Genomic DNA, 19,667 nt, shown 5'->3' with positions numbered 1-19,667 from the left:
CGGTAATTATGAAGAGCAGTATTCTCTCTATATAATTAGTTTGTTCTTTGATATCTCTAACTGTGTGTGTTAAATAGTCTTGAACTGTGATGTTTAATTTGGCAGAGAAAATCAGCTTCATTTCTAAGAGATAGAAAAGAAGAAATGAAGATTGACTTTTGAAAAAATATTAGGGACTTTTGTATGTTCTGATGATAAGAAACTCTAGTATAAAAAATCCAGACTTTTCATATATGTGTGAACTCCTGGCTTTAAATGCTTTCCAGCTTTAAAACCTTGTGCTTCTTCTCATGTAGAGCTCTCAGTATGTGCAGTGTGTTGCTGGGTGTCTGCAGCTGATGCTTCGGGTCAATGAGTACCGCTTTGCCTGGGTAGAAGCGGATGGGGTAAACTGGTGAGTGCCCTTTTACTTTTCGTGGAAAACATTTAAAAGTATCTCTCCTTGACATTTGCAAAGAAATTAATACATTTAATTATCTAAAAGAAGTATTTCTTTTTTTATGTCTATTTAACAATGGATTATACTGACCTTTATAGAAGTATACCTGCCAAACGGAATGTTTCCCCTTTCCCTCACTTCCTCTGTGCTATTACAAGAGGTTAAGGACTCCTAAAAGCCTAATGCTTGATAGAACAAATTCTACATACTCAGAAAAACAATTATAAAAATATCTTGTAGTAAATGCAGGCAAAAATCAACGAGAAAAGGTCTTATCCAGAGAAGAGTGAATATAAACCATTTTTTGTAAAGCTATGTAATTAGCCCATTCTTTGTGGGGTCCTAATTTGTAGGTCCAGAAACTTTGAGGAGCTGCCTTCTCAGGTTAACAAATGTATTTGTACAAACAGCCCTCCAAACCCCAAAACAAAGGAAATCCTCTTTTACTACCAGAAGGCCAATTTATTTATTCATAATGAGTGATCTCACTGCCTTGAAACCAAATACTCTTTTCAGTTAGTGAAGACATCATTTCTTTGTTGGAAAATCTATACAGGAAGCTAGTTTATCAACAGAAGGTTGCTTGGCGAGCAAGGCTTCACATGAAGAGGACTTGGTTAAATGATCTTGATGCTGTATCATCAGACCCTATTAGGCTGACACATCCAGCTCCAGGGTAGGGATATTCCTGCCAAAGGGACCAAATAGCTTAGATCTTCTCAGCCAGTATTTGCATGCAATTTCTCTGGGTAGGTTACTTCTGCAAATTGGTGTTCTTATGAATTTTATTTGAATTGTCATGAATTAATAACCGTTGACTCAATAAATTAATAATCTTGTATTAATATACAAAATTTCAATCTGTTTATACTTATTTAATCCTCCATGTGTTAGGAAAAATAGTCATCACGATTTGCTATCTGGACCCTTTGTAAAATATATGTTTAGGGGCTGGCCCGGTGGAGCAGCAGTTAAGTGCGCACGTTCCACTTCGGTGGCCCGGGGTTCCCTGGTTCGGGTCCCGGGTGCGGACATGGCACCACTTGGCACGCCATGCTGTGGTAGGCATCCCACATATAAAGTAGAGGAAGATGGGCATGGATGTTAGCTCAGGACCAGTCTTCCTCAGTGAAAAGAGGAGGATTGGCAGCAGTTAGCTCAGGGCTAATCTTCCTCAAAAAAAAAAAATACATAAATAAAAATATATTTATTTAGTCATTTTATAAATAGTTAATAGAATTAAGAATAAAGAGATGTTGAAAAACAACCATTAGAAATTTTAATGTTTTTACATAGCAAACCTTTTTGTAGTAAGTGAATTTTGATGCGCAAACATCATAAAAGATGAAAGAAAACCATCACATGTTCTTTTAGCAAAATGGGATGGTCTAGGTTTTTGTTGCAAAATATTGTATTGAGGTCTTTCATGTTGAGTGGCTAACCAGCTGAGAATACCGTATTTCCTTTTTGTCCTTAGAAATATATTGCTCACTCATTGATTCTTTAGTTTCAGAAAATACGTTTATGATATAGTCATCTGAAGACTCACAGTTGATTTTACTTATGTTACCAATTTCACCATCGTTATTACAGAATAGAATGCTGTCTATCTCTTTGCTTTCAACTTCTGATTCATCTAGTAAATCTGAAACACCTTCTTCAGGTAATTGCCATTATGGGAGGAAAATAAAAAGTTCTGAATTCTCAGCTGTGTTCACACTGTGTTGGGAGACTCAGCAGGACAGCGGAGACTCAGCATGTAGTTGTTCTCATGGCTGAGATTTATTTCAGAGACAGAGTGGGGGATACACAGCTGGATCATGAGGGCAAAGACACAGGCTGAGTTTAGAGGAATCGGTTTGAGGCTTCTTTATCAATCCATTTGAGCCATCCTTATCATTTAGGAAAAGCTTTGTGTCAGTGTAGGGAACTGTTTACCGGTCAAGTTTCCAGAAACCAGCCAAGGGCCAGCTTTGCAAGCAGACCTTTCTAAGGATAGCTGTCACAGGACTATAATGTTAACTCTCTTCTGCACAGAAATCAAAAGGTAGACTACAAAGATGGTATTTCCAGTCTTTTTACCTTCTTAAAGAATGATGCAATACTTTGGGCAATACGATAAGAAAAGATAATTATTTCACTATTATATTGTCTTCCTAGTAGATTCCATCATTCTCCAATTTGCTTATAATTTTAGTCTTTAGTTTTTTTTAGCATAGTTGGAAATAATGAATGAATAATGATGGAATAATATCTAGGATGATGAAATAGTGTAATTCTTCAAATTACAGGTAACATAAAATCACTAAGATCCCATGATGTATCTTAGTTTCATAAATGGGTCTAATAGGCCTGTATGGAAATTGTAAAATAAATTGAATTTTATTCTATTATACAAAAAGTGGATTTTTTTTTTGTTCTTTAGAAGACCTGTAAGAGAGAATAAAATTCATCAAACAGCAATTTTTACAAGTAGTTATAATTGCTCAAAAAATAAACTCCAATGGGGCCGGCCCCATGGGGGAGTGGTTAAGTTCGCACAGGTGGCCCAGTGTTTCGTCAATTCGAATCCTGGGCGCGGACATGGTACTGCTCATCAGGCCATGCTGAGGCAGCATCCCACATGCCACAACTAGAACGACCCACAACTAAGAATATACAACTATGTACCGGGGAGCTTTGGGGAGAAAAAGGAAAAAATAAAATCTTAAAAAAAAAATAAACTCAAATACTAAAATTTGGCCCCGTGGACCCTAATGCTATACGGAGGCTAACCAAATACTGCTGTTCTAATTACTGGCACTTAGTGTTTTGGAGGACAGTAAGCAATATTAACTATTCAATTTATTCAAATTTGAAACTCTTAAACTTCTCTACAGTGTTCATCAGTGTTGACCACTCTTTCTTTCAAAGCCTTTCTGTCTTGGTTTTAGCAACAGTGTATTGGCTCTGAGCGTTCCTTACCCTCTCTGGTTATTTGAAAATTTTTATTTAAACAGAGATAATTTAATATGAAGAGCTTTTAACTAGGTATAAATGTGTTAACTAGGTTTCTGGAAACAAACAAAAGGACTCTCAAATGTCAGAGAGGTAGCAAGTGCAGTACTACCCTAAAGCTGGGGAGCAAAGGTAAGAAAGTTGGAATTACTAAAATTGCTAAATTACATGCTTCAAGGAGGGGCTGCGTGAAACTGAAATACAGACCATAGAGGGGGGAGTACTGCTCATCTGGGGCTTGTGTCCCTGAGCTCAGAGGAAGTGTCTTACAGGTCAGGGGCCCAGACCCCTGGTGCTGGTGTCTCTGAGGGTTGCAGTGAAGCTTGTTGCAAAATGAATTCAGCTAATGCCACGGGAAAGAACGGTGCTGCTGGGGCAAAGAAATGTTGCCGGAGTGATGCTTACAGGACCAGGAAGCCAGCAGGAGAAAGTCCCTTCTTCCTCCATCCTTGCAGTCAGCCTCAAGCACCTCCTATTGGCAGAGCCAGCTCGTAAAGCAGAATTGTGGCTTCAAGTCTCAGCCACAGCATCACAAAGCAAAGTGCAGAAGGCTTGCCTTAGTACCTGGAACAATCAGAGAGCGAAAGAAAACCAGGTACTAGAATATTCATAGTATAAAATTACATGATTTTACAGCTGTTGAAATAATGGCATCAGTATTAAATAAAAGCAAGTCTTACATAACAACCCAAAATAGAAAAGACTTAAAGGAGAAATCATGCATGAAAAAATTAAAGGTAATTCAGCAAATTTATAACTGTATAAATCACAAAAATGGAGAAATGGCACAAATACAAGCCTTCCACTAAGTTAGTAGTTATAGATTGTAAAATTAGATTTAAAAATTTATTTTTATTAATAGACTTTTATTTTTTAGAGCAGTTTTAGGTCTACAGAAAAATTGAAAGTCTAGAGAGTTCCATATACACCTGCCCTGCCATAGTTTCCCTGTTATTAACATCTTACATTAGTGTGGTACATTTTTTTCAATTAATGCACCAATATTGATATAGTCTTATTAATTAAGGTCTGTAGTTTGCATTAGGCTTTACTCTTTGCGTCGTATGTTCTGTGGGTTTTGAGACCCCTCTACCCCTCTGGTAATTTTTAATGGTCTAATTGATGGTTTCTGTGTTCTGTTGCTTGAATGTAGGCATCCCCCGGGGAAATTTCCTCGGTGCTCTTCCTTGGTGTAACCAGTTTCATTTGCATATAGCTTTCCCAGTTTCCTTATCAGTAAAATGGGAGGCTGAACTAGGAGCTTCTCAGGTTCTAACCCCCAAATTCAATGATTGGCTGTGCCAGACTCATTATAGGTTTTTTCCAAACCTGTCCTTCTTTTCTCTGAGTTTGTTAAATATCTTTAAAGCTATAAGTGATGCTTCTGATCATCCAGACTCAAAATCTTCATATAACACCTGACTTCATCAAGGTGTACATCCATTGTGTGACCAAGTCCTGTTGATTTTACCCTCTTCAGTGTCTGTCAGATTCCTCTTACACTCCCTCTGCCTCATTGCCTGTCTGGTTCCCTTTCTCATTGCTTCCCTGCAGCAAATGCTGCTGCTTGCTGAAGTCCTGTGACTTTTCGCAAGATACTTAAGTGAAGCTGTGCTGGAAATGGCCCTTTATGAGTAGGGATCTAGCTTGCTTGTTATTTCTGGTGGAAAAGAAACTGAGAACATAATTCAGAAAGACTTGTTCTATTAGTGCAAAAAGAATAATCAGTTATTTCTTTCTTGTTGCACTGTCATACATTGTTAAATGTTTTCTTAACGTGTGTTCCTTTTCAGCATAATGGGAGTTTTGAGTAACAAGTGTGGCTTTCAACTCCAGTATCAAATGATTTTTTCAATATGGCTCCTGGCATTCAGTCCTCAAATGTGTGAACACCTGCGGCGCTATAATATCATTCCCGTTCTGTCTGATATCCTTCAAGAATCTGTCAAAGAGAAAGTGACAAGAATCATTCTTGCAGCATTCCGTGTAAGTGTTTTGTGGAGTTTTTTAATGGTGTGTGTGTGTGTGCGTGAGGCATTTTCACTGTGGAGTATATTTGAGGGCTTTTTAGCAGGTGAGAAAAAGTTGCTTGTTCACTATGTAGTTATGAAACTGTGAAGTCTTGCTGAACAGAATCAAATATCACTAATCTGTATTTATGGCCTGGGGGAGTAGGACCGGGGGGAGGAAATCATTTAAGTGGATGAAATGTATGATTTACAGAATGTGTGGAAGGAGATATAATTGTATTTCGTTCAGTTAGCGGAAGTCCCTTTTTGTTGTAGTGTGTTCCAAGAGACTGTTACTGAAGTTCTTCTCTTAAGGAGCCCTTATGTTAGTGTAGTGTTGTATTTCAAATTCTGGATCTACTGACTAGCAGTATATTTCTGAGGCAATATAAAGATCTGTAATTATTTTGAGCTGTAAAGTTATTTTATTAGGATATTAGAATTTTGGTGATTATCTAAGTCACCTTCTGCACTTGAACAGATAAGAGAATTGAAGACAGCAGGGGAGCCAAGGTAGAATCTGAATCCTAGGTCTTCTGGCTGTCAGGCAATTGTAACACAGAAAGAATGTGTTGTTAATTGGTTACCCAGAGCCAATGTATTTGCTGTAACAATTGTCTGTTGATAATTTTGTTGGTCGCCTTAGCATTTAAATGGGCTTCTGAGGGATGGCTTGGCTGACCTGGTGTCTTTGGAGGATGCTGCCCAAGAGCAATAGCAGTGGGCATATCTCATAGAGTGCTCACCACAGCCCTATAACATGGCAGTTATTATTGTTATTGTTAGTATATTGATATTATTAGTATTAGTATTGGTCTTACAGATGGGGATACTGAGACAGAGAGGCCACATTGCTGGGTAGGTGGTAGACATGCAGATCTTTTATTGGCTTCAGAATCTGCTTTTAACCATAATTTGTTCTTATGCTCCCTTTAAATAAACAACAACAAATCAAAAATACAAAGTAGTACAGATGTATTGCAAAAATTTAAATAGCATAGACATCACATTTACCAAATATAGATGCTAACATTTTTTGGATTTTTTCTAAGCATTTAGAGATAAATAGGTGTGTAATTTTGTTTTGTATTTAAAAATAAAAATGGCATCATATTATAAATACTGTTTTATAACTTTATTCTTAGCAATATATAATGAGTATGTTTCATTTTCGTATCTGTAGGTCTTCAGTGTTCTTTTTAATGGTTATATTCTACTGTGTTGATGTGAAGTAGTTTATTTAGCCAGTGTCCTATTGATGGGCATGTGAGGTGTTTCCAATTTCTTTTACGTGTGTTTGCCCACTTCAGTGAGTATTTCTGTCAGATGTAGTTCCAGAGATGGAATTGCTGTTCAAAGAATATACTATTTTGCAAAATATATCTATTTTGGTAGATGATATCAAATCACCTTTTAGAAATGTTGAAATTTACATTTCCATCAACAGTACATTGGAGGTGCATGTTTTTCTATTCTTTCACTTTCATTTAATAATATCTTTCTTTTAATTACAAAAAATGAGGTGAAAAATGAAATCGTTTTAGATTTGCATTCTGTTACTAATGAATGAAGCTGAGCATTTTTATCAGCCATTTATATGCCTCCTATAAATTGCTTATTCATAGCGCTTATCACGTTTTAAACTTTAAAATTTGATATGTATAAACTCTTTTCTAGATGTTTGTAGTTAATAATAGTAACTAATGTTTATTTAGAGCTTATTCTGTGTCAGGCACTGTTCTAATTGCTTTAAATGTGTTACGAGTTTAATCTCCCAAGAACTCCATGTGATGGGTGTTAGGCCACAAAAGGTTAAGTAATTTGCCAAAATAGCCAGGAAGCAGCAGAGCAGGAATTCAGACTTGGGCGTATGACTCATGATCTTAATCATCGTGCTAACCTGTCTTTGATACCGAGAATAATAAATATTATAATTGATTGAGTGATTTTCATACATTGCCTTATTTAATCTTCATGATTATCCAATAGTGTCTATTATTTTTTTATTTTAGAGCTGAGGAAACAAAGACTTGGAGAGTAATTCCTTAGTAAGCGATAGGATTGGAATTTCAGTGAGATCTGCCTGGCTTCAAAGCCATCCTCTTAACCACTCTGCCATCTCCTTTTTCTCAGTACATTTTCTCAGGAACCTTAAGAGTGGCATTAAAAGGATGGTAAACTGTGAAAAGGAGAGCCCTAAGTCATGTGAGTGAGGAACTCAGATTCCTTTGCTGAAGATACCAGCTGAAAGGATTCAACTCCATTTTTTTTCTAGCTGCCTAACAATGGTTGAATGAGTAATGAAAGGCATTGAGAAGAGAGGTTCAGAGTAAATTCTGTTGTAAGAGTGGAAAGTGAAATGAAAGTCCAAGTTGCTAGATATGATAAATGCCAGTCAGCTGTTGACCAAATGTTGCTCTATGCATTAGATTTGCTTTTAATTATCCTTATTTACACAAAGTAACATTCTTTTTCATGTAAAAGTTGTTCTGTGGCCCTTGAGAAGTTTACTTTTAGGAAATAGGTAAATGTGGTACCTCCCTATTGCTCTGCTTCGCCATATTATTTCTGCCATTAGTTTTTCTAGCAAACTGTGCACGTGAGCTGTCAAGGTAAATTTCAGTCTAGTCCAGATAAAGTAATAATCAATTCTTAAATCAAAGTAGCAGACTTAGCAGAGTAGTTGTGTTAATGAGACTCTGCTCTGAAGTATTTTAGTAACTAAACTGAATGCATTTTTTTCTTCTACTTAAGTGTTTCATTATTTATATTCTTATTCATTTAGTAAGGATGAAAAATTCTAGAAATAGGATCTTCAGACAGTCTCCTTTTATTGCTAGAGCTCAATTTAATTCACAAACCAGTTTGGAGTCACTTTTATATTCCAGGCATTATGCTAATTGTTAGGAAACACAAATGCCTAAGATATAGCTTGACGTTGGAGGGCTTGTATTTCAGTGAAGACAGAATTTGTAAATAAATAATGTCAGTGCAGTGAAATGATAAGCAATGTGCAAGAGTAAAAGTAATGTGAAAGAGGTGGAGGGTAATAAGAGGGGGTTTTAGGAAAAGCTCCAGAGAGGAGAAGGCTTGAAGAGGTTTTTGAAGGATACGTGGGAGTGATTTAGAAGAACTAAGGTGGAGAGAGATTAATAAATGTTAACAAGTGAAGAAAGGACTTTGTGGAATTGTCAGTAATTTGTTCTTGTATGATTGATTATTGCTTCCACCCCCACCCCCTGAGTGAATGTAAAGGGAATAAATGGAGCACGTAAATCTGGCTCTTGAAGATACAGTCTTGGTATTTGTGGCCATTTGCTTTCTGAAGGAACAGACTTGCTCTGTAAAATGGAGCTTTACTTTGCTGATTGTTATTACCATTCTGGGCGATAAGCTTGTGGGGCCAACACAGATCTTTCAGCTATCCTGTTATTAACTCACTCTAACTTGTATTCATAGTCACAGACATCACTCACCAAAGCCCAGTGCCTTCCAATAAGACCGTCAGATCTACTTTTCTATTGTGCACTGTGCCTACTCTGATGGAGTATGAATATGAGCTGATTCCTCTTTTAAATTTTATTCACTATGGTTGAATATGTATTACATCTTTTCAACTCGATATTTTTATTTTCTGAAAGCTTAAAGTTCCTTTAGTTTATTTGTCTTTGTCTTGAGTTTCTCTTATCTTTCTGTCTTTCTGTCTTACTGTAATCACAGGAGCCTTTATTTTATTAAAGTCTTCTATTCCAAATTAAGTGCTTATCCTTTAAGAAATGAAAATGGTTTGATCTTCTTATTTGTAAGATAATATGGTCTTATGGTTAAAAAATAAGGTACATAGAAAAATACTAAGAAAAAAGTATAAATTAAACATAATTTTGTTCTTAGATATGGAAGCCTGTTGGTATTCTAATACCTATAATTTATAATCTTTGTTCCCTTTCTGTATGGGGGATCAACTCTGGATGAATTGCAGTGGGCACTGAAAAGCTGAATAGTTAGCAGGAGTCTCTGAATTCTTGTCTCTTCACAATTTGGTCAGATCATGCCTGGCATCAGTTACTATCAGGAGTGTGTGCACCCAGGTTGGTAGTGTGTGTGCCTGGCATGCACAGAGGAAGTCGGGTTCACTGTGCTCTTGGGCTGGCCTCTGTGCCTTTGGCAAGTTGCTTAGCCTCTCCATTTGCTCATGTGTCTGATGAGAGTAATATCATCTGTTTTAAGTCCATCATTGGACTTAATATATACTCATATGATAATGCCTTTTAAGAAAATAAATTTGGGCTAAATGAATACTTGGCACATAGTAGGCCATCAGTAAGTATTTGAGACTATATGAGAGACTGAACAAAAATACTGAAATAAAAGTAGAAAAACCTTCTATGGGAGTAGGGTGGTGGTATTGAATTTACTGATATATATATATACATGCATTTTTTTTTTTTGGTGAGGAAGATCAGCCCTGAGCTAACTACTGCCAATCCTCCTCTTTTTGCTGAGGAAGACTGGCCCTGAGTTAACATCCATGCTCATCTTCCTCCACTTTATGTGTGGGACGCCTGCTGCAGCATGGCTTTTGCCAGGCAGTGCCATGTCTACACCCAGGATCCAAACCAGCAAACCCCTGGCTGTGGAAAAGTGGAACATGCTAACTTAACCACTGCACCACTGGGCTGGCCCCTACTGATATATTTTTATTGGTTTCTTTATTGACTGAATTAAATTTCTTTTCAAATTTTTGGCTGCTTTGTTTGGTTCCCATATTTAAAATTATCATGATAAAATTCCGTGACAGAATATCTACTTGCTTGGAGCTACATAAATTCTACATTGAGAATGAACTTGCCTCAAAGTCTCTTACATCTAGTTTTCATATGTATGTTAAGATATTGATGTATTAGAAGTTTATTAAAATAATCCATTTAGGGGCCAGTCTGGTGGCGTAGTGGTTAAGTTCTCGCTCTCCACTTCAGTGGCCTGGAGTTGTAGGTTCAGATTCTGGGTGCAGACCTACATACTGCTCATCAAGCCCTGCTGTGGTGGCATCCCACGTACAAAATAGAGGAAGATTGGCACAGATGTTAGCTCAGCAACAATCTTTCTCAAGTAAAAAGAGGAAGATGGTCAACAGATGTTACCTCAGGGCCAGTCTTCCTCACCAAAAAATAAATAAATAAATAAAATTCATTCAACAAAACACATTCCAGAAAGCAGTACTACAGAGAGAGAGTCCCTGTTTTCTGTTAGTATGTGGACCTTTTTCTAAATTGGAAGCTGTTCATAAAGTTGGCATGAAAACTCTTTTCAGAAGATAAGAAATATTTTATAATCACTAAACTGTTAGGAAAGGTAATCACTCTTGACTCAATGTCTTTGCAATTCGATTATCCTGTTACTGAACCAGGTTCGTTTTTGCCTGTCGCCCAGAAAGTGAAACACTGAGACGAAGAGATTGCAGCAGAGACAGAGTTTAATCACAAAGCAGCCAAGTGAGGAAACAGGAGAACAAGTCTCAAATCTACCTCCCCGAAAATGGGGACTCAGAGATATTTATGGGGTAAGGGGGCAGAGTGGTCTGCAGTGTGGAGATAGGTGGTTGGAAGTGAGGTTGGAAGCGTAGTCAGACTTTGTGCCTCTTCATAGGACACACATTCACAAAACGGTAGCGTTAGCATGATCTGAAGGTGGAGTTTTTAGCCTCTCAACATCTAAAAGTCACTTATTGGACATCTGTGTGGGCCCAGTTGATGGGTTGGTGGTCTCAACTGGCCTGAAGTGGACAAGGGGTTCTGGTTCTTGAAAAACAGATCAAACACCCATTACGTGGGGACCCAGGCTCCAGGGAGATGTTATCTATAGGAACCTAGTGGGAGTCGGGTAGCATAGTGCCTAAGCAGCACAGTTAACAGTGGGCGGGTGAACAACTGAAAGCTATAATCAGTAAAAGGAAAAGAAAAAGGAAAAAAAATTGAGTTACAAGCTGCTTAATCATCAATGGCTAACTGTTTCCCAGTTTCAATCCTGGGAAGATGTCTTGGATTATTATTGTTTTTTTTCTTTTTTTCTTTTACTTCTGGGAAATAGAAAGCTCAACAGTCGCCTAAGTAATTAACATGGAAGTGAATAGTATCTGTTCAATATATATCAACTGTAGAGGAGGAAGACATTTCCTTTACCCTCTGAGTTCTTCTGGCTGAGCTACATGTTAGATTGACATGAGACAGAATAACAGGAGAAAATCAAACAAAGCTTTATAACATGTGTACATGGGAGAGACTTAGGAGAACTGAGCAACTCCCCCAAATGGTGGGGGCTCTCATCTTAAATACTGTCTTCAGTAAAGACAAAGGAGGATGTTGGGGATGGTGGGTTGGGGCTTTATAGGGGAGGAAGGCAGTTCACATGGAAATGGAAAAGCAAATGTTTGGTAAGTAGAACTTTGATAAGAGTAGCCTTAGCAAGGATCCTCCCAGTCTACCAGATACCCAGAGTTATCTATGGCGATAGCTTGTCCTGGGGACTGGCCTTTATTTTAAATTTCTTTTAGGCAGTTAGGGGGAAGGTGAAAGTTTCTTTCAGAGTCTTTTGTTCTTAAAAATCATCAAGGCAAGGCAAAGAGACACATTTTGGGGTGGCCAATTCTGATCCCCCACACTACCTACCGTTTTCTCTATGTTAGTTATATTTTTTAAGTTAAAATATCTATTTTCCCAAATGTTGAAGATTGTAAACATTTATCATAAAATTATTTCTTTTGATAATTTGTTAATAAGGTAACTTATTGGTCTGCAGTAAAGTATAAGTGTGGCAAAGAGAGCTTCTACTGAAGTCAGGGTCTTATTTTAGCTGCTCTGTTGTTTCAAAGAATATTTCTCTACACTTTTATCTTTTTTCCTCAATTTTGATCAGCTTACATGGTTTTTTATAAGTATTATTTAGGTAATATATTAAGTGCTGTGAGTTTCTAGGAAGAAATCAGATACTAGTAATTTATAGTGATGGATTGAGATTTAATCTAAGGCTCAGCGTAAGCTGCTTTAAGCATGATTTATATCCTAGCTATTCTGAGCTTCCTGCAGACCTTGCTTAGTATTTTGTCCTGCCTAGTTCCTTCTCCGTCCTATTGATTTTCATTTTAGATCATTGTTATGTAAAATAAAAGGATCATTGGAAGCATGTATCTCCAATATTGTTATATGATAGAAGAGAGGTGTTAGTTGATATTGGTTGAATCTTACCTTTGAGCTCTTTCCTCCCCCTTAACTCTCTCCCCTCTTTTTCCTTTTCCTCTTTCTCTTCCTTCTTCTCCCCACCTCATTCGTGGATTATCTATTCACTTATCAATGTATCAGTTGTTTACTGATGATCAATTATGTGACAGGCAATGCGTTAGTTACTGAGGGTATGGAAGGATGAATATGACAAGATACTTTTTCACAGGGACTCTGTATTTTATTTAAATTTTTGTCTTTGATGGAGTGACTTCATGAAGTGGTCAGGAAGAATGTTTACAATATGCAAAGCTCAAAAAGTCAGAAGAAGCTTAGAGCCAGACTGAGATTCTTAGTTTTCCCTTTGACCTGATTTGGGAGGTCTCCAGATTGATTATCTACTTTTTATAGAAATTTGAGAAGTAGAGTAGTATAGCTCTTTTCTAATTTTCCTTTCACTATGTGTATTAGAAAGAGTGTAGGCTCTGGAGTGGACAGATCTGGGTGTGAATTCCAGCACTCAATTGTTGGGAGAGTAGCTTGAACTCTCATAGCTAATTTCTCCATCTGTGAAAGGTGGTTAGTAATACCTAACTCGCTTCAAGATTGGGCAAGGATGCAATGAGCTAATAGGTGAAGTGCCTGGGGATAGTAAATATTCAATCTGTATTTATTTCCCTGCCTTTTCTCTCCATAGAATAATAGCACTTTGCCTCTTAAATCTCCTACCTCTGTAAATTGCATCCTTGCTAAGTTAATTTGAACCTAAGCAAAGATCCAGTGCTGCTCTGTTTGATTCTGAAGAGGCAGCATGAATATTTTATTAATATTTAGCAAGATTTAAAAATCTTGTTTAAACTTTATTAACAGTTTCAATTGTTTACCCACAATGCATGGAAAATATGCTAATTTTTGGACGTGTGTTATCTCATTTGGATTTCAGGTTATTTAAAATAGACCCAATCTCTTGGAAGGAATATTAGTTTTTTGGACTCTCCTGTGCTAAATTTGGGACAATACAATCATTAGGTTGAAAATCAGAAGAGGGCTGAAAACCAGAAGAATGTCTTTTAGATATTCACAACTTTGATGTACAAAACTGAGTTAAAATTGAGCCATTGGTAAGGATATAGTAAAGCCATTTCATTTAAACCATCAAAAGGGGAGAAAAAAGTGTCCTTTATCATTCTGTAATTCCTATAACTTTTAAAAAAGATTTCAGTGATGAAGTTGTTTGAGAATAGTCTAGTTATATAGGTTTTTTCCTACATCGTGAAACTCAGGAAGGAAATTTTTATGCTGAAGACTTGAGGAAGCTTGCTGAGCTACTGTGAGCTGAAGAAATCTAGCAGCTGCTAATTATTTTTTTTTCCATTTGGCTGGATGAATTTTATTTTTGAAAATGTCACTCTCACTTTTTCATAACAGGTGCTGAACTCCAGGTCTCTGTAAATGTTATTCTATTGGTTAAACTGATTTGTCAATCTTTAGTTCTTGAAATAAATTAGAATGTTTTGAGGCTGTGACTGAAAAAGACATTGCAGATCATATTTGTTGTCTAGAATTTTACATCTGTTGTGAGTTTTATTTCTCTTTTTGGCTCTGCTTCATCAAGAGCCTACATAATATGTCACGTGATAAGATAAATTATATTTTTATAACTGTGTGGTTTTTAGCAGAAAGGCTTAGAAAGAAATACCACCAACTTGAATTTGGATTTTTATTAGCTATATTAATCATGATCTTTAATTCACACCCACACACATAGACACACTCAGACATGCACATATGCACATCTTCCTCTGCAGGCTGTTCATAGTCATAACCTTTTCAAAGAGGCCTGCTCTAGTTTGAGTGTATGGGGGCTGTTTTGCCCACTGCTTTGGCATAGAAGTATTGGTACCAAGAAATTTTATTCCTAAATCTATCCCTCATTCCTTATTTCGGGAATTTATCTATCTTGCTCATTAGATACTAGGTGTGGATGAGCTCTGGTAAGACTGAGACATTTTTCATCTTGGGATGAGTCCTTTCATACAGTGCTGCCTCAGAAGTGGTTTGCATGTCAGTGCGTTGCTGGGAACTGTTGGTTAGCAGCCTGCAAGGAAAAGTACAGAAAGTGAGAGTATTTAATTTAGCATTTAATTTAGAAACTTAGAGAAATCTGACAGAATATTGTGTGTCTGTTGAATTTAATAATATAAAATTTGAGCTTGTATTTGCATGTCTTTAAGTGCATTTTTCCAGAAATTCATTTTAATTGTATCTTATAAAAGTATTTGTTCACAACTGATTGGAAATTTAAAAACAAACAAAACTAGTCTTTGCCACAGATGGTTTGAGAAGCACTCCTTTAATATATATTTTACAAGGGTAGCAGTTTTGGTGAAGGAAAGATCTGAAATATCACTGGATTCCACCTTGTTCTCAGTAAAGTCAAGATCCCTCCACTCTAATACTTGGACAAAGGCCAAAGTGATACTCACATCTGTAATTTTGTTGAAACAAAGATGCTGTTGAGTTTGAGGCTTCAAAGAGTACCAGATTATCTACCAGATTATCTGGGTTTGTTTCTGGCAAATTCAGTTTCTTAAGTTCTTTCATAACCTTTTCATTCTTCATAATGGGATGGAGAGATGAAATTAAAACATGTTTTGAAGGAAAAATAGAGGAGACCTTGATTTGACATAGGGTTGAAGAAAAGGAGAGAATCAAATATGACTAAGTTTTGAAGTGCTCTTACCTTGGAGAATTGAGAGGAGTGGTGGTTTTAGAAGAATACATAGAGCTGTTCTATGTTAGTTGTATTGACTGTGTTGAGCGTATAATTGAGAACTTTAGTTATGATGATGTCTTAAATATGAAGTTTAACTCTCCAGTCAACAAATATATTGTGAAAATAACAAAAGACCATATGAACAAAAGAGCTTTGATGTGTTTCTGAAGTTAGAAGAGAGTAATAAGAAAAGTAACTGGAAAAGATAACAGAAAATTTGGTAGAATAGTAAGTAAAATCTCACAAAAGCAAAAGAAGAGGGAAGAGTCTCATAAAAGGAGAGGTTGTCAGAATTTAGGGCTCCCCACAGTTTAAGGTCTTCAGTTGAATTCCATTATGGCCAGAGAACATTTTCTATATGGTTTCAATTCTTTGAAATTTGAGGCTTGTTTGATGGCTCCTCTTATGGTCTATCATGCTGAATGTACCATGTGCACTTTTAAAAGAATGTGTAGTTTGCAGTTGTATAGTGTTCTCTAAATGTCAGTTGAGTCAGGGTGGTTGATGATGTCATTCAGATCCTCTGTGTACTGATTTTTTGTTTAGTGGTTCTGTCAACTGCCAAGAGATAAAGTTGTTAAAATCTCCAGCTGTTGTTGTGGATTTGTCTGTTTCTCCCTTCAGTTCTGCAAATTTTTGTTCATGTATTTTGAAGCTCTGTTATTAATACATTTATATGTGTTACATTTTCCTGAGGAACTGACCTTGAATCATTGTGAAATATCCTTCTTTATTATTGGTAACATTCTGTCTTGATAGCTACTTTATTTGAAATTAATATAGACATGCCAGCTTTCTTATGCTTATGGTTTTCCATCTTTTAGTTTCAACTTATCTGTGTCTTATATTTAAAGTTTGGGTTTCTTTTAGACAAATGTATACTTGGGTCTTGAATTTTTATCTATTCTAATAATCTCTGCCTCTTAACTGGAGTGTTTAGTTCACTGTCGTTTAAAGTAATTATTGGTGTGGTGGGATTTAAGTCTACCATTTTACTGTTTGTTTTCTGTTTGTCTCATCTGTTTTTTGTTCTTCTGTTCCTGCCTTCTCTTAGGTTAATCCTTTTTAAAATTTCATTTTAGTTTTTCTATTGGCTTTTTAACTGTTCTTTTTTGTAGTGTTTTATTTCTTAGAGGTTGTTTTGGTGTTACAAGATGCATACCTAGCTGTTTCCATTATTCTTAAAGTTAATATTGTATTATCTTATGTAAAATGTAAGAACCTGCAATGATATAGGTCTGTTTCCCCTTTTTTATGCTAGAGTTATCATATTATTATATAATATCTACATTTGTTATATACACTGTAATACAGTGTTTTAACTCTTCTTTTAAACAGTCTTATTTATATTATGGAAATTGAGGGAAAAATAGTCTTTTATATTTATCCAACTATTTACCAAGTCTGCGGTTCTTTCTTTCCTTGAAGATTCAGCTTTTCATTTGGGCAGTGTCATTTCCCATGATGTGCAGAATTTCCTTTAGCCCAGGGGTAAGCAAACTATGGTAGCCCGTAGGCCAAATCCGGCCCACCACCACCTGTCTTTGTAAATAAAGCTTTGTTGGAATGCTGCTGTGCTCATTTGTTTTATGTATTTTGTATGGCTGCTTTTGCCCTATAATGGCAGAATTGAATAGCTATGATAAAACTTCAAAGCCTAAAATATTTACTATTTGGCCCTTTTTGGAAAAAGTTTGCCACCCCTGCTTTAGCATATCTTCTACTTCATGTCTGCTGGTGACCAATTATCTTAGTTTTCAATATCTAAAAAGTTTTATTTTACTTTTATTCTTTTCTTTTAATTGAGATGTAATTGACATATAACATTATATTAGTTTCACATGTATAAAATAATGATTCGATATTTGTATGTATTGTGAAATGATCACCACCACAAGTCTAGTTAAGGTCCATCCCCATACACAGTTATAAAATTTTCTTTCTTGTGATGAGAACTTTTAATATTTAGCAACTTTCAGATATAGAATACAGTATTATTAACTACAGTCAACATGCTGTACATTACATCCCAGGACTTATTTGTTTCATAAGTGGAAGTTTGTACCTTTTGATCATCCTCAACCATTTTTCCCACTGGCCCCCCTCCCACCTCTGGCAACCTCCAATCTGTTCTCTGTATTTATGAGGTATTTTTAAATTAATTTTGTTCCAGGTCCCACATATAAGTGAGATCATATGGTATTTGTCTTTCTCTGTCTGACTTATTTCACTTAGCATAATGCTCAAGGTCCGTCCGTATTTTTGCAAATGGCAAGATTTCCTTCTTTTTTATGGCTAAATAATATTTGAGAGAGAGAGTGTGTGTGTGTGTCTGTGTCTGCGTGCACTGGCGCACGTGTGTATCCCATTTTCTTTATCCATTCTTCTCTTGGTGGACAATTAGGTTGTTTCCATTTCTTGGCTATTGTGAATAATGTTGCAGTAATCATGGGAGTTCAGATATCTCTTTGGTATCCTGTTTTCACTTCCTTTGGATAAATACCCAGAAGTGGAATTGCCGGATCATATGGTAGTTCTACTTTTAATTTTGTGAGGAAACTGCATGTTGTTTTCCATAATGGCTACACCAATTTACATTCCCAGGAACGAAGCACCAGTGTTCCCTTTTCTCCACAACCTCACTTATCTTTGTTTTTTGATAATAGCCTTCCTAACAGGTGTGAGGTGATACTTCATTGTGTTTTTAATTTGCATTTCCCTGATGATTAGTGATGTCGAGCTCATTTTCATGTACATGTTGGCCATTTGTGTCTTGTCTTTGGAAAAATGTTCATTCCAATCCTTTGCCCATTTTTTAATCAGCTTGTTTGTTTTTTTGTTACTAAGTTTTTTATATATGAGTTCTTTATATATTTTGGATATTAACCCCTTATCAGATATATGGTTTGCAAATATTTTGTCCCATAGGATGCCTTTTCATTTTGTTTATTGTTTCTTTTGCTGTGCAGAAGTGTTTTAGTATGATGTAGTGCCGGTTGTTGATTTTTGCTTTTGTTGCCTGTGCTTTTGGTGTCATATCCAAAAAATCGTTGCCATGACCAATGTCAAGGAGCTTTTTCCCTATGTTTTCTTCTAGGCATTTGACAGTTTCACCTCTTATATTTAAATATTTAATCCATTTTGAGTTAATTTTTATGAATGTTGTAAGATAGGGATCCAATTTCATTTTTCTGCATATGGTTATGGAGTTTTCCTAATGCCATTTGTTGAAGAGACTATCTTTTCCCCATTGAGTATTCTTGGCTCACTTGTCAACTATTAGTTGATGGTATATGTAGGGGTTTGTATTTGGGCTCTCCGTTCTGTTCCATTGGACTGTATCAATTTTATGTCAGTACTATACTGTTTTGATTATTATAGCTTTGTAGTTCATTTTGAAATCAGAAAGTGTAATGTCTCCAGCTTTGTTCTTCTTTCTCAAGATTGCTTTGGCTGTTAGAGCTGTTTTGTGGTTCCATGCAAATTTTAGGATTGCTTTTTCTATTTCTGTGAAAAATTTGCCACTGAAATTTTGATAGGGATTGATCTCACTAATTTCCACATGCTAAGCTAAATCTCCTGTGTTTATTTAGCATAATTATTAAGAATATAACTTGTTTGGAAAAATAAATAAGAAGTCTCAAATTTTGGTGCAGTTCATTTGGAAATAATTGTTATTACAGGATTTTTCCTGGGGGGAGGGGCATTTGACAACTTGGTAAAGGTAGCTTTCTTGAGAGCTTGTTTGTTCTTGTCCCTGGACCTGAGCATGGTCCTTGCTCAGAACTATTGGTTAATTTAATGAGCAGTTTATCTTTGTAAATACTTAGATTCCTTGGCTGTTTTCATAAGATGTCTTAAAAATAGAAAAATCACAGAAGAAAATTAGGGAATTTGGCAGAATGTGAGAAAATTGTTCTGATAATTGTTCAAGCAAGAGAGTTTTTATTGCTGTCCTTTGTGCACTTATAGGTTGATTGGAGGGAGAAAAAGATGACTGGAAACTAGAGAGAGACTTGAAGAAACATTCTTTCCTAGCATCCCAAGTGCTCTAGGTGGCCAGTGAATGGAGACACTGCTGTGGTGTGTTCACGAGCAGGGCTGTGAGAAAGGATTGTGATGGATTTAATTGTAAACATGTTCACTATTTTGAGGCTTGTCTGGGTCAATAATTTAAAATGGTTAGTAAGCCAGTAAGTAAGCAAGCAATCAGAAGTACGCTTTCTCAGAAA

At 36.2% G+C, this 19,667-nt stretch overlaps 1 protein-coding gene across 3 annotated transcripts in view; it reads left to right on the top strand.

Annotated features, from left to right (window-relative positions):
* Positions 1 to 19,667, top strand: part of ATP6V1H (ATPase H+ transporting V1 subunit H) — a 122,579-nt gene that overhangs the window by 32,330 nt on the left and 70,582 nt on the right. For all 3 annotated transcript variants that reach the window (XM_046642403.1, XM_046642404.1, XM_046642402.1), the window contains 2 exons: positions 297 to 394; positions 5,230 to 5,422. In XM_046642403.1, coding sequence (XP_046498359.1) covers positions 297 to 394; positions 5,230 to 5,422 — 291 coding nt within the window. The remainder of the gene's footprint in view (positions 1 to 296; positions 395 to 5,229; positions 5,423 to 19,667) is intronic.

This window comes from Equus quagga, chromosome 16 (genome assembly GCF_021613505.1).
Source record: "Equus quagga isolate Etosha38 chromosome 16, UCLA_HA_Equagga_1.0, whole genome shotgun sequence".
In the NCBI taxonomy this organism is placed as follows: Eukaryota; Metazoa; Chordata; class Mammalia; order Perissodactyla; family Equidae; genus Equus; species Equus quagga.
The sequence above is the reverse complement of the archived record's forward strand: the minus strand, read 5'-3'. Positions and strand labels throughout refer to the sequence as shown.